Raw genomic sequence first — 15,472 nt, 5'->3', positions numbered from 1 at the left:
ACTGTGAACCAAGACAAACCTCTTTTCTTTATAAAGTAGCCTGTTTCAAGTATTTCATTACAGTAACAACAACAACAAAGACTAATATACCAGATATGCTGAAGTTAGATTGTTTGTTCTGAGCCTGTCGTTGGCACTTTCTAACCATGGAGCCTGGGAAAATGACAAGAATTCCTTGGGCTTTGGCATGCTGGTGGTTCCATGGGTAGAATGGGGGACAGACCTGGGACTAGAAGTGAATGTGGAATTTACTGCAGATGCAAAATTTAAGGTAGAGCCAATCAACTCAACTATCAAGATAAATACTGCCTTAATGCATTTAAAAAAAATCAAAATCAATGGTCCTCGGGCTGGGGATGTGGCTCAAGCGGTAGCGCGCTCACCTGGCATGCGTGCGGCCCGGGTTCGATCCTCAGCACCACATACCAACTAAAAAATAAATATTAAAAATTCTCTCTCTCTCTCTCTCTCTCTCTCTCTATATATATATATATATATATATATATATATATATATATATATATCCTCTCTCTTAAAAAAAAAAAGAAAAAAAAATGGTCCTCAAACCTGTGATTAACAAAATAGTAACTTTTTCAATAAGATCAGAGCAGGGGCTATAGGGAAATCTCTAACTTCTACTCAATTTTCCTTTAAACCTAAAAATGCTAAATAAATAAATAAATAAAGTCTACTGAAACACACACAGGATCAGAAGCGACTCTGTTGGACCCTGAGGCAAAAGGGGGCAATCGGGATGGACGCCTTGGGGTTATTCGAATGGGTGTCCCTGTCCCCAGCTTGTGGAGTGTTTAGGGTTGTCCTACAGCGCCCCCTGGTGGTGACAGTTATTCCTACACCTGTCTAGGGGTTTGCAGAGATCTTGCTAGGATTTGGACTTTTGATCTTCCCTTGGACTAGGAAGTCACCCCAGGGAGGCTTACAGTCCCTGGGGAGCACCTCTTACATTGTCATTCTTTTTAGACAGTTCCTTGTGCTGTTCCATGGGAGAGAGAAAAAGTGGTAAGTGAGCCGGGACAGATCTTAACCATCCCTGGACCTCAGAAGGAGCTGGCTCTGCGCCTGGGACAAGGGCAGGCGGTCAGTAGGGGTTGCACAGTGCACGAGACAGGTGTAACCAAGCGCACAGACAGCAGCTTCTGTTTAATTCTGCATTTTTCTGATGATTAGGACCCTGGCCAGGTGCAGCAATGCCTCATCCAAGGTCATTCACATCAGCAATATTGATGCTCTCCTGGGACAGTGACAGAACCCTGATGGCACCACAGGGACAGGCTCTGCATGAATGGACTCACATACCCTTCCACAAAGCCCTCGGTGGGGCGACTGATGAGCATTCTCATTTTGCATATGGGAAAATGGAGGACTGACCAGGAGGTAAATGCAAGGACAGAGAGGATTTCTGTTAAGTGGCAGAGCCAAGATTTCAACTGACACATGGGGTTCGGAATCCATGTTCATGGCCAGGTCTGGTCTATGGGACAGGGATGGAAATGTGGCAGTGAGCAAAGGAATGGTACCATTATTCTCATTAAGCGCAGAGTCCGGCATGGCAGACGTGATGCAAAAGAAAACCATTAGCAAGGATAAGTAAGAGTGAAGACAGGTGTGGTGGTGCACGCCTGTAATCCCAGCTTCTTGGGAGGCTGAGGCAGGAGGATTGCCAGCCTCAGCAATTTAGCAAAGCCCTCAGCAATTAGCAAGATCCTGTCTCAAAAAAAAAAAAAAAAAGAAAAGAAAAAAGAAAGAAAGAAGAAAGGAGAGAGAGAGAGAGAGAGAGAGAGAGAGAGAGCATGAAGACAGATGGAAACAGGGCAGTGGTTGAAAATGCAGAGGCCCCGGAAACAGGAGGGTGTCAAGCTGGCAAATCCCAAGCAGGACCCCCAGGATGTCATGTGCTATGGCCAGGCTTGGTCATTCCCAGCACTGTCTGGAGAGAAGCAAACAGCTCAAGGACTTTCACAGACCAAGAAGAACACTCTGCAAGGGAGTCCCAGGCCACCACTCATCCATCCCCAGGCCACCATGGAGAGGCGCTTTGGATATGGGGACTTAAACCTCTGTGACCACCTCCTTCCTCCACACACTCCCTTCACAATTTATCACCCGTTGTTAAATTGGTATATAAGTCCCCGGATCTCGCCACATCTTTGGGCTTTTTCCTCTTTTCTGTGAAGTTTTCATGCACATACGTCTGTCTTTTCTCCTGCTCAGCTTTTGTTAGTTTAAATCCAAGGGTAGAGGGAAAGTTGTTCTTGTTTGATTGTAAAATGGTACATCCCCTGGGGCTCAGTGGTGGAGCGCTCACCTAGCACGTGTGAGGCCCTGAGTTCCATCCTCAGCACCACATAAAAATAAATAAATAAAATAAAGGTATTGGGTCCATCGACGACTAAAAAAAGTACAGTCCCCGTGAGAAGTGGTGCACAATTCCTCAAAAAGTTAAACAGAATCACCCTAAGATCCAGCAATTCCACTTCTGGGAACAAACTCAAAAGGGTGGAAGGCAGGGTCTCAAAGAGAGACATTTGTCACTTGACATGTTCAGCGTACTCACAGCTGCCCGAGATCGAAGGAAGCCAAGCAACCACCTCGGACAGATGCATGGATTCACAAAATGCAGAGGACACACGATGGGGTGTGATTCAACCAGAAAAGGAAGGAAATCCTGACTCAGGCTACCGTGTAGATGAACCCCGAGGACATGCACTCAGTGACATCACTCAGGGAGAGGAGTAGGCCATGGCCGCACACCGTAGTGTGAGGTGCACCTCGTCTTGGACACTAAGCAGGTCCAGCCAGGCTGGCACTCGGCTGGAAGCAGGAAAGGACAGTGTCTGATTCCACTCACGGGAGGGCCCCCGGAGTCATCGAAGCCACCCAGACAGGATGTGAAACGGTGGGTGCCCCAGGGCTGGGAGGAGTCTAAAGCCCCCATCTCCTGGAGACGGAGTTTCAGCTTGGGAAGGCGAAAGAGGAGTGCAGATGGTGGTGGAGTTGGTCAGACACACGCGTGGACTCCTAACGCCACCAAACCAAACACTTAAAAATGGTTAAGGTGGTAAAATTTGCTACATGCATTTTGCCTATGTTTTTTTTGATGTTATTTTTTAGTTGTAGTTGGACACAATACCATTATTTTATTTATTTATCTTTATGTGGTGCTGATGACCCAACCCAGGGCCTCGCACGTGCTAGGCATACGCTCTACCACTGAGCCACCACCTCAGCCCTTGCGATAATTTTTTAAAAAATAGTGTTTAGCATGTGTGAGGTTCTGGCTTTAATACCACAGCACCAAAAATATTAAATTGAGTTCAAAATGAAACTTGAAAAACACACAAACAAAACAGCATCACAGGCAGAGCAACAGGATTTAGAGAGATTCTCCAAGGTCTGGGGAAGGGTCGGAAAAATGCAGCCTGAGGTCCAGACCCAGGCTGAGTCAGCAGTTAACAGTTTTTGTAGATCCCTGTGTTGCTCTGCAACCGATGACAAGAAACCATGAGCCCCAATAAAGCACAACGTTGTTGCCCCCCAAAAAACAATTCACATCTTTCTCATTTTCGTAATTTTCTCTGAGTTAATCATTGTCCTTGACGGCTATTATCATATTTTGAATTTCACCAATGAAAAATCTGCGGGGATCTTTTTTCTCTTTTTAAGAACAGACATGCCAGGCCGCGAAGAGACCCCCAGCCGGGCAGCGGACTCACCCATGCCTCGGAGCTCCAGGGCAGGGCGGCAGAGCTGGAGAGCCTCTCGGACCAAGCCGACCTCGGGGGAGTCCACGTGAGGGGCACACATGTCAAAGTCATCCAGCAGGCTCTCGATGCCCCCAGAGATGCCGCGGCAGCAGATCCAGCTCATGCTACCTGTGGGGAGACGCAGACAGGGTGTGGGAAGCACGCACCTCCCGCCGGCTCCCGGGAGGGGGGGAGGCCCCTCTGTGTCTCTCCCGGGGGCTCTCAAGCTCAGCAGCACTGGCACCGGGGGCTGGACCACCCTCCTGGGTGGTGGGCAAGCTGTGCACTTCGGGCTACAGAGCGCAACCCTGGCCTCCACCCCCAGATGCCAGCAGCATCTCTACCCTCAAATGTGACTAATGTAACCATCAAATGCGTCTCCTGAGGGGCAGAAAGCCCCTGGTTCAGTATCACAGGAATGAACAAGTGAGTGGATGCATTCGGGGACAGACAGGTGGAGATGGAAACACGGATAGATAGATGGGCATGTCTTGGCAGGTGGATGGAGAGATCCACAGAAAGATGGACGGATGGATAGATGGACAGAAAATAGAGATGGCTGGCTGGCTAGTTGGAAGGATGGATGGGGGGGGGGGGTAAGGGGATGAGTGGATGCGGCCAGGGATGTGCAGAAAGACGATTCAGAAAGATGGCTGACTGGCTGGCGAGACAGATGGAGAGATAGATGACATCTTTGAGGCGCTGGGGATTAAACTCAGGGCCTCACACATGCTAGGCAGGTGTTCAACTAATGATCCACATCTCCACTGCCAGACAGACAGACAGACAGGCAGAAAGATGGACGGATAGACATAAAAGAATGGATAAGTGGCCGGGCGCAGTGGTGCATGCCTGGAATCCCAGCAGCTCAGGAGGCTGAGTCAGGGGGATCGAAAGTTCAAGGCCAGCCTCAGCATCTTAGTGAGGCCCAAAGCAACTTAGCCAGACTCCGTCTCTAAATAAAATAAATAAATAAAAAGGGCTGGGGACGTGGCTCAGTGGTAAAGCACCTCTGAGTTCAGTACAAAAATAAGAAATGCTGGTTGGACGGACACATGCACACCTGGGTGGATGGACAGACAGACCAACGAGGTCTCTCATGCTAGGGCATGTTTTCTCACCCTCCGCCTATCAGCGCTGGGAGCAGCTCATCCTCTGTGGTGGGGGTGTCCTGTGCACTGTGCAGTGTCAAGAGGCACCCCCGGGTCACTAGGTTTGAGCAGCACCCCGACACACAGACACATGTGACCACTGTGGACCTCTGCAGAAATGTCAGGGACCCCAGAGTGCAGAAGCCCCCTGCTGCAGAACCTCTGCAGGGTCTCTACCCTGCCCTCTGCCCCTCCCAGAAGGCAGGCGCGTGGCGGAGCAGTGGGGACCTGTGGTCCCCCCGGCCTTACCCAGCACCTCCTGCTTCAGCTCCTCCAGGCGCCCCGAGTGCAGCAGGTGATGGGGCAGCTCCTTCAGCTTCCGCTGGTTTGCCACCGTGTCCGAGAACCACAGGGGCTGCGGGGCCACCTGGCGGAGGAGAAGAGAGGCTGGCAGCTGGCGCCTGGGTGCAAGGTCACTCACTCACTCCACAAACAGGGCCAGGACAAGCACCAGACAGTGCTGGGGCCGGGGCACAGAGATAGCCCACAGCCCCCCACAAACAGGATTGGGGCAAAGGGCTGCCTCCCTGGGCTCAGCAATCTAAGCCCCAGGGAGGCAGCCCTTCCTGAGAGAATAAGGTTTCCTGAAGGTGCGTGCGGCAGACCTGGGCCTGCGAAAATGGGAGCCACGGCAGGGGCCTGCAGACTGGAGAGGGAGGAAACCTTGGAAGGCTCCCTGGAGGAAGAGGTTTTTGGGCTGAGCCTTGAGATGGCGGAGAAGCAAAAACAGGGCGTGGCATCCATGCTAAGGATGCCCAGGCTCCTGCTCCCAGACAGTGAGGGAGAAGACCAGAGGAAAAGCACAGAGGAACGGTACAGCAGGTCTTCCCGGGCGTGGGCACGGGGCAGTTTTTATTCTCGACGTCAAGAGTCTCTGCGCTTCACATAATTGCAAGGTACTCTTGTCACTAGAAAATCACAAACAAAGATGTTGTGTCTGCCGAAAACTAAAAAATAAATATTAAAAAAAATTCTCTCTCTCTCTCTCTCTCTCCTCTCTCTTTTTAAAAAAATCACATAAGCATTTTTTTTAAGTGCCTGATACACTTAGGAACCTCGTGACTGGAAATAAGATTGTACCATGGAACTCACAGAGGAAAATATCTAATCCCCGAGAAACACATGGACAGACAGACAAAAAAAAATAGCCTCAGTGGTCTCTCGTGTCCATGGGAGATTGGCTCCAGGACCCTTTGGATACCACAATCCAAGGACACCCAAGTCCCTTACAGAAAATGGCAGAGAACCTACTCATCCCCACAGACTAAGTCATCTCTAGATGACGTAGAACACTGGGTGCAAATGCCACGTACACAGTTGTCACTCTGAATTGTTCAGGGAGTAGTGACAAGAATATGAAGTCTGCAGTCCGCATGGTCAATACAGGTGCCTTTTTTTGGAATTTTTATGGTACTGGAAATTGAGCCCAGAATCACTCTACCTCGGAGCTACTTCCTCAACCCTTCTTTTTAAATGATTTATTTTGAATCTGGGTGTGGTGGCACACACCTGTAATCCCAGTGGCTTGAGAGGCAGAGACAGGAGGATTGCAAGTTCAAAGCCAGCCTCAGCAACTTAGTGAGGTCCTAGGCAACTTAGCAAGACCCTGTCTCTAAATAAGATAAAAAAGGGGCTGGGGATGTGGCTTAAGTGCCCCTGGTACCAAAAATAAATAAGAAAGTGATATATTTGGAGACAGGGCCTTGCTAAGTGGCCCAGGTGGGACCAGATTCCATTTTTATTTAAAAATATGTTTAAACTGTGATCGGTCGAACCTACAGACGGAGAACCAGGCTGCGGATTGAGGGCGGGGAGAACTGTTAGGCTTCACGAGGACTCAGTCCCAGGAGGTGAGTGAAAACCCTGAGATGCCAGGACTTGGTGCAGTATTAAATGTGGGGGTTCCCCCTTTGGAAAGTTGGGCTGGGGTCGTTTCTCCCTCCTCCGCTGCTCCCCAAATCATGGAGGAGGCAGCTCGCATGGGGAGGGAGGAGAGGTCGTCGGGAAGGCCTGAGAATGGGAAGGACGGGGAGGTGGAGGCGAGTCCACCAGGCACGGCCAGGCGGTGGGGAGCAGGCCTGTCACCTCACCTTGCGGTCCAGGTTCAGGGGCTTCCCCACAAGCGGCAGGGTGATGAGCTTCTTGGTGCCCTGGCTCCAAGCCCCTGAGAAGAAGTCGGCCAGGACGCGGTGCCTCTTGGCTTTCTCAGGCCCAGACAGGTAGCGCACCCAGACCACCTCAGCCAGCTGTCTGCAGGGAGGGACACAGGCTGATGGCCCGAGGGCACAGCAGGCTCAGAGGCAGCCACCAGTCTTCCAGGAGCCGCTTCCAAACCCCAGTCCATCCCACTCCATCCCTGGGTGCGTGCAGGTTCTGCTGACTGCCTGCCAGATGCCTTGCTCAGTGCGTATCTGTAAATGGGCCATCTTGTTTTCCCTTAAATAAATGTACTTTTAAAAGAAACCTCAGGGTACTTCAATAGGTTAAAAATAAAATAATAAATTATCACCTGACCCAACAAGCCCACTTGGGTATGGACCCAAAGAACCCAAAACCGGGTTCAGACAGAAACTTGAACAGCAGGCACAGTGGCACCTGTCTATGGTCCCAGCCACTTGGGAGGCTGAGGCAGGAGGATCGCTTGAGCCCAGGAGTTCAAGGTCAGGACAGCCTGGGCAACATGAGGAGACTCTGTCTCAAAAACATAAAAGAAAAGAAGACAAACACACATGTTCCTTAAGCACTATCTGAGATAGTTAAAAAGTGGAAAGAAACCGCTGTCCGTCAGCAGGTGGCCGGGTTGACAGAGGTGGTGCAGCCACACAGGGAATGTCACCTGGTCATAAAAAGGAGGAAGCGTTGACACAGGCCACAGCGTGGACGAGCTTTGAAAACATGACCCTGAGTGACAGAAGCCAGGCACAGTGTGTGACTCCGTGGACATGACATGTCCGGAACAGGTGAATCCAGAAAGACAGAGCCAGACCAGTGGCTGCCAGGGGCTGAGGGGGGAGTGGGAGTGACTGCGGGTGGGGACAGGGGTCACCTTTTTTCCCCCCTTTGGTGGGGAAATTGAACCCAGGGGCCCTCTCCCATATCCCACATCCCCCAAATTTTTATATTTTGTTCAGAGACAGGGTCTCACTGAGTTGCTTAGGGCCTTGCAGTTGCTGAGGCTGGTTTTGAACTCACGATCCTCCTGCCTCAGCCTCCCGAGGGCTCTGGGGATCTCCTTCTGGTGTGATGGAAATAATCCAGAAGGACATGGAATCGATGGTTGGCAGCACAGAGAGTGCACAAAACACCACTGAATCGTGCCTTTTAAACGGTGAATTGAATGTTCTGTGGGTTTCATCTCAATTTAAAAAACGAGGGGCTGGGGGCACAGCTCAGAGGTAGAGCCTGCCGTGCTGGAGAACTGGCTTCCATCCCCAGCACTCTGCCAACCACAAAATAAAAGAGAGGAGGAGGAGGAGTAAGAGGAGGAGGAGGAGGAGGAGGAGGAAGAGGAGGAGGAGGTTAGTATGTTAGAGGCCCTGGGGTGGAGGCCTGGAATTCTGAGCTAATTCCCTGGGAGTGGGAGGTCAAGAAGGAGCTGGTCATTGAGTCCTGTTTTCGGGGTCCCAACCAGACGGTGTCACTGGACCTACCTGTGGGCGATGGCCAGGAGCGTGAGGCCGTCCACGGGTCTCCGGGCCAAGCAGTGGCCCAGGTCCCGACGAAGCCGCACCCACAGCAGGGGCGGGAAGCGCAGCAGCTCCTTGCTGGGGGGGGTCCAGTCCCGGTACACCACCTGCAGCACCTCATCGTCCAAGGACAAGACGTCTTTCAGCTCCGCCTCCGAGAGACCGTGCCTGTGGGGAGGCCAGACAGGCTTGGATCACCTGGGACTTCTGCACCGAGGACGTGAAAGTCAGGAAAGGGAGACAGGCACCCCGGCTGGGCGCCCCCACAGGCCCGGGATCAGCATTTGGGAGCATCCGGCAGGCACCAGGCCCCCGGGGCTGACCCACCTAGCGATGCGTTTTCTGATCTCCTCTCCGTGCACATCTACGGAGCGTGGACCATCTGCCCCCTGCTCGGGGCAGCCTGAGACCCAGCCCAGGGAGGGAGGAAGCAGTAACTCAGGAATTAACGCAGGAAACAACCGCTCCCGTTCCAACCCACCCCGGTCTTTCCTGGCCTAAGAAAAGGCCAGTCTCACCGTTTGGATCTGGAATGTCCTCTAAAGTGTCCATGTTGAAGGCTTGCAGCAACCTGGGGGGCCTGGGGGGCAGCGACTGGCTCGTGGGAGCTCTGGCCTCATCCGTGGACTAACCCACTGATGGATTCCTACTTTGGTGGCGTTACTGGGAGGTGGTGCTTAGTAGGAGGACGAGGTCACCAGGGTCAAGCTCTGGAAGGCACATCCTGTCCCCGCCGTTCCTCTGTCTCTGCTTCATGGTCACCACTACACCCTTCCGCCACCATGTTATGCCTCACCTCAGGGCCAGAGCAACAGAGCCAGCGGACCCCACACCGGAGCCTCTGGTACCAGGAGCCAACCTTCCCTCCTCCACGTTGTCACGGGATGAAAGCTAACTGATCCACCGAGCTAGAGGCAGGGCCATCTTTCAGTGGGCTGAGAAGATGGGGCTAGGACTAGAGCAGGTGTTCCAAGTGACAGACGGGAGCGACTGCAGGATCTGCCAGAAGTTTCCTCAGGGATGGAAACAATCGAACGGAGGTCATCTCGGAGCAGGGGACGGAGGTGGTGTTTTTCTGTTTGCACCACAGGGTGTGGGGATCGTCCACTAAGGGTCAGCACGTTGGTTCAACAACCATTGATGGAGCATCGGCTGGTTGGAGGCATTGATCTCCCAGGGACAGAGAGTTAGACACTGGTGGTAACCCATTTTCTGTGGCCAATAACATGAGACCACAGACTGAGTACCTTGTTTAAAAAAAAAAAAAGCCCACTGCTGTCATCCCAGCGACTCGGGAGGCTGAGGTAGGAGGATCGCAAGTTCAAAGCCAGCCTCAGCAACTTAGAGAGCCCTTAGCAACTTAATGTATCAAGATAAAATATATAGGGCTGGGGATGTTGCTTAGTGGTTAAGCGCCCCTGGGTTCCATCCCCAGTGTCAAAAAAAAGAAGAAAGAGGCTTGTCTTGGATCATGGTTCTTGTCCAAGGTCAAGGGGCCACCTCCTGGGATGGTTTTGTTTTGTTTTGTTTCTGCGGTTCTGAAGATTGAACCCAGGGACACTCTACCATTGAGCTACATCCCCAGCCCTTTTAATTATAAGAAAGGGTCTTGCTAAGTCACTGAGACTGGCCTCCACCTCCTGAGAAGCTGGGATTAAAGGTGTGCACCACTGTGCCCAGCTGGTGATGGCCTTCCTGCAGGCAGAACCCTGAGTGGCTGGAGACAGGGGGTGTGCCTGCTGGTCCCGTTCTCTCTCCGAAGAAGGCACGTTTCCTCGGAGGCCCCACCCTGACGACCTGGCTCATCCTAATCACCTCCCAAAGGCCCACTCTGAACACCAGAGTCAGGTTAAACTTCCAGTCTTCTAATCTGCACGATGGGATTAATTTCAACACGTGCATCCTCGGGGACACGCCAGCCGTATCCACATTAGAGCAGATCCTGCCTCAGTCTCTCTGGGCTGTAGCAGAAACACTGCAGACTTGGGGCCTAAACCACAAACACTCTTTCTCATAGTTCTGGAAGCTGGCAAGGCCAAGACCAAGATGCCACAGATCTGGTGTCTGGAAAGGACCGGCTTTCTGGCTCATGAATGACATCTTTTTGCTGTGTCCTCACATGGTAGAAGGAGCCAGGAGCTCTCTGGGGCCTCTGTTATAAAAGCACTAATCCAGTTCCTGACCCAGTCACCTCTCAAAGCTCCACCTCCTAATCCCATGCCCTGGGGGTAGAACTCCACTGGTGAATTTGGGGGAGACCCAGACTTTCAGACCATGCAGCATCCCCGGGTGCAGGGAGCCAGGCGGGAAACACACACCAGGCAGCCGGGCACTGTGGCCATTCCTGCCGTCCTAGGTACTGAGGAGGCTGGGGCAGGAGGATCAGAGGTTTGAAGCCATCGTGGGCAACTTAGTGAGACCCTGTCTCAAAAGAAAGTGTCAAAAAAGGGGCTGAGGGCGGAGCATTTGCTAAGCATACATCAAGCCCCGCGTCCAATCCCCAGCAGCACAAAATCAAAAGGAAACCAACCCTCAAAACTACAGAGAGCTTGAGTAGCTCCAGGCACCAGGAGGAGGACGTGCAGAGTCCAGTGAGCCACAGGCAAGGTGAGGGGCAGGGGCCACGCGCCTGAGCAGAGGGGCCCAGCCGGGCTGGGGTGGGAGGGAGGAGGGCAGGAGCAGGTCTCAGGTCACAGCGCTCCAGGCCAGGGACAAGGCAGCAGAGCTGCAGGACCTTGGGAAGGAGCTTAGAGCCTTTTCTAAAAGTACCGGGAGGTCCCCGCGTGCTTCACCAGGGCAGAAGCTCGATCTGGTGGGTGGTTTGAAGTTCTGACTTTTAAGTGGGCAAGTCAAAACGTGCGCGTGCGCATTCCCAGCAGCTGGCTGACTGCGGCCTTAAAGTGGGAGGGACCCAGCTGTTGCCGGGGTATTCACGAGGAATCACAGATGAAGGGTGAACGGGCACCCACGGCGGGTTTCAGCCACGGAAAGATGCGGGCTACGACCTGGGTGAACCTCGAAAATGCGATGCTGAGTGACAGAAGCCAGAGGCCCAGGCCACCCGGCACATGATTCCGTTTGTGTGAAATGTCCAGAGCAGGATCCAGACCCAGGACGCAGATCACGGACTGGAGATATGGAAAAGCAGAGTGATTACCCAATAGGCGTGGACTTCGTCCTTTTGGGGATGGAATGTTCTGGATCTAGATGGAGGTGGCGGTTGCATGACACCGAATGCGCTCAGAGTCACTGAGGTGTTCACTCTTAATGGTTAATTTTCAGTTATGTGAATTTTTCTTTAATTACAAAAATCAAAAACCTTCTTCCCCTCCTGCTAAATCAATGAGGATTCCTGCGTCAGCTCCCTGGACTGGACTGGGATCCAGGCTTCAAACTCAGCAGGGCAGGGAATGCAAGGCTCAGCCTGGTCCCCGACTCCCTGCAGCTGCCCTAGGGGGTGTGCACCCCCACATCCATGGCCCCTTGCCCAGGGGAGGGAGCAGGGCACCAGGGGAGTATGTGCCCTGACCACAGCATTTCTCAGCTCTGCACTGTTGACATTGGGGGCCAGATCACTCTTCAAGGTGGACATCCTGTGCACTATAGGAAGCTTCTGCATGCCTGGCCTCCTCCACCAGGTGCCAGTAGCCTGGTAGATACATAGGAAAATAGATAGACAGACAGGAAGATACAATAGTCTACATTTGGGATCCTAAATGTTCCCCCAAGACCCACATGTTAAAGGTGTGATGCTTTGGGAAGTGGTGGAACTCTAGAGGAGGGGCCGCTGGAAGGTCCTGGAGTCGCCTGGGCATACGCAGCCCTTCACTCGCCTTCTCCTCCCTGCCACAAGGTGAGCAGCTGTGCTTTGCCGCGTGGGCTGCCTCACCTCAGGCCCAAAGCAACACAGCTGACTGGTCGTGGACTAGAATTTCCAACGCTCTAAGCCCAAATAAACCTTTCTTCTGTCTTCCATCTTTGAGCACCTCAGGTATTTTGTTACAGTGATGAAAAGCCAACTGACACAGATATATGGAGATTCGGATAAATACAGACAGAATTGCTAGAAAGACTGACAGACGGTCTCTAACATGGTCACTCATGGGTCCCCACCCTCTATACTGACAACATTTGGAATGGATCTTTCTCTGTGATGGGGCTGTCCTGTGGATCATAGGATATTTAGCAACATTGCCGGCCTCCAACCACCATGTACCAGGAGTACGATAGACAGACAGGCAGATGTATAGATGGATAGACTGATAGATGGAAGGATGGATGATCAGACAGATGGATAGATGAATAGATAAATAGAGATAGAGATCATAGATGGATAGACAGAGATGGGACACACACACACACACACACACTTATATACATATACAAATTCTCTGTGGTGGGGCGTGTTCCAGAGCACTGTAGAATGACGACCAGCATCCCTGGCCTCCTCCTCAAGACTCCGGAGCACCTCCTCCTCTGGGCATGCAGGACAACTGGAAATGTCTGCACTTTCCCTCGGGTGAGAACCTCTGGTTTGGAGCTACTTCCCATCTGCCTGTGAGCCTCAACCATCCTGCCACACCAACTTTGTGTGAAAACATGACACATTTTCAGGGAACTGCAGGCACCCAAATCATCTCCCTGACAGTCGCCTTTCATATATCACCTCCCCACCAGCCCTGAGAGGGGGATCCTACAGCCCATGAAATGCCCGGCTTTCCTGATTGGTCAAAAAGGCCAAAAAGGCCAACTAATTTCTGTCCCCCTTGGATTTTGGCATTAGGATGCAAAAATCAAGCCAGTGAGATGATGTCAGGTCCAGGCAGCCACCTGAAGCTCAAGGCAAGTGGAAGTTCCAAGGGAGAGAAAGGAAGATTCTAGAAGAGGAGCCAATGTCCACAGAGGACCCCAAGGGTGAATGGGCAAGAAATTAATACTCATGACTTTCTGGCTTCCCTGGGAGCCCTGCTTCCTCTGTGTAGACTCTGCAGCGTGGCCTGAGGGGCACCCTCTACCTGGGAACGTTCCCGTCTTGTCCACTTGTAGAGTTCAGTGCAGCCACGACATCTCCCCCAACATGAAATCTGGTGTAGCCCTGGGATCCGCTGCAGGTGGCTTTGGATCCCCCCCTTCCCCTTGGAATGAAGCCCTTAGTTCTCAACACTGGCATGGAGGGGGGTTCAGTTTCTGGTGAACAAACAAAAAGACCCCCACCATATCGAGGAACTGTGGCAATGAAGAAAGATCTAGAATAGCAAAGACTGAGCGAGAGAAAACTGCCCCAGGAATGAGCGGAGCCACGCGGTCCAGGCGGTGCACTCGGACGTCTGGCCGGCCAGCCCGGCCCAGCTGCTTTGTTGCTCGGTATCTCTGCTGACTGGCCTGACCCGGCCTCCAGGGGACGAGCTGGGTGCCTGGGTGCTTCTGAGGAGTACCCTCCCCTCTGCAGCTCCTCGCCTCTGACTCCCGCCCACACCTGGGCTCTCGGAGCAGGGTGACCCAGGGAGCTGCTGGGAGCCACAGCCCTGAGCACCTCATGGGCAGAGCCACCATCTAAACAGTCCTTCGCACAACGTGGTGAGTTGACACGCGTGGGCTTTGGGTCATGGTCACCACAACCAAATAACCAACTCTGGTGGAGCTACCAGTGTGTGTGTGTGTGTGTGTGTGAGAGAGAGAGAGAGAGAGAGAGAGAGAGACTTAAGTTCTGCCCTCAGCAAATTTCAAGTCAACAGCACAGTATCATTGACTGCAGTCACCAGGCTGAACATCACAACATTAGATTCTCGTTCTCAGAACTGAGTCTCTCTTTTTTCAATTGAACACAGAGGCGCTCTACCACTGAGTCACAGCCCATCCCTGTTTAGCACAGTTGCAGAGGCTGGCCTCAAACTTGAAATCCTCCTGCCTCAGCCTCCCCAGTAACTGGGATGACAGGCAGGCACCACCACGGCTGGTCTGATCCATCTTATGTCAGAAAGTCAACACCTTCTGACCAACATCTCATTATTCACCCACGCCCACCCCTGCCAAGCTCCTGGCACCCACCACTCCTCTCTCTGCTTCTTTAAGATTGTTTTTTTTTTTTCTTTCTCTGACTCTACAGACACATTGGAATTGGACTTTCCTTTTTGCCTGTGGTTGGTTCCAAAGCTACAAGCCTGGAATTAAACTTAGACACCTCCTTGTGGTCGAGTCTTTGGAAAAGAGTGTCTTAAAAGTTTTTTCTGAGTTGGTCATTTATACATGTAGTGAAAGGTCACACTGAGACCAAAAATGGGTGCAAGGATTGCCTGTCAATTACAAAATTAATCAAACTTGGGGGTTACTGGGGATTGAACCCAGAAGTGTCCTACCACTGAGCTATATCCCCAGTCCCCCAGCCCTGTTTTTACATTTTATTTTAAGACAGGGTCTCACTCAGTTGCTGAGGCTGGCCTTGAACTTGTGATCTTCCCACCTCAGTCTCCCAAGTTGCTGGACTGCAGGCGTGCCCACCACCCTTAGCTAGAAATTAACTAAAAATTTTTAAAGATTTTTAAAAGAAATAATTTACATTGTGTGAATTGTACTGGGCTGAAGAGTGTCCCCTCAGGATCTGTGCCCACCAAAGCCTGGGAATGTGAGCTGACTTAAAAAGCCTCGCTGCCCTCTTTGGAGGTAACTAAGACAAAACGACACTGTGCTGAACCAGGGTGGGCCTTAACCCAGGGCATGGCGTACCCCCAGGAAGGAGGAGGCTGTGTGGACACAGACAGAGACTGGAGCGTCCCACCCACAGGCGAGGGAGCCAGGCTCGGCTGCCAGGCATCAGGGAAGAAGGCATCCGGCAGGCCCACCCCAGAGCCTCTGGAGGGAGCACGGCCCTGCC

General features: G+C 52.2%; 1 protein-coding gene across 2 annotated transcripts in view; it reads right to left on the bottom strand.

Annotated features, from left to right (window-relative positions):
* Positions 1-15,472, bottom strand: part of NWD1 (NACHT and WD repeat domain containing 1) — a 61,585-nt gene that overhangs the window by 28,232 nt on the left and 17,881 nt on the right. For both annotated transcript variants that reach the window (XM_081285967.1, XM_081285968.1), the window contains exons 6-9: positions 8,566-8,769; positions 7,006-7,165; positions 5,165-5,282; positions 3,735-3,893 (exon numbers count right to left, since the gene is read on the bottom strand). In XM_081285967.1, the coding sequence (XP_081142093.1) occupies positions 3,735-3,893; positions 5,165-5,282; positions 7,006-7,165; positions 8,566-8,769 (641 nt within the window). The remainder of the gene's footprint in view (positions 1-3,734; positions 3,894-5,164; positions 5,283-7,005; positions 7,166-8,565; positions 8,770-15,472) is intronic.

Source organism: Spermophilus citellus (assembly GCF_964194105.1).
Source record: "Spermophilus citellus genome assembly, chromosome: 3".
Lineage (NCBI taxonomy): Eukaryota > Metazoa > Chordata > Mammalia > Rodentia > Sciuridae > Spermophilus > Spermophilus citellus.
Note: the sequence above shows the minus strand (reverse complement) of the source record. Positions and strands in the feature narration are given on the sequence as shown.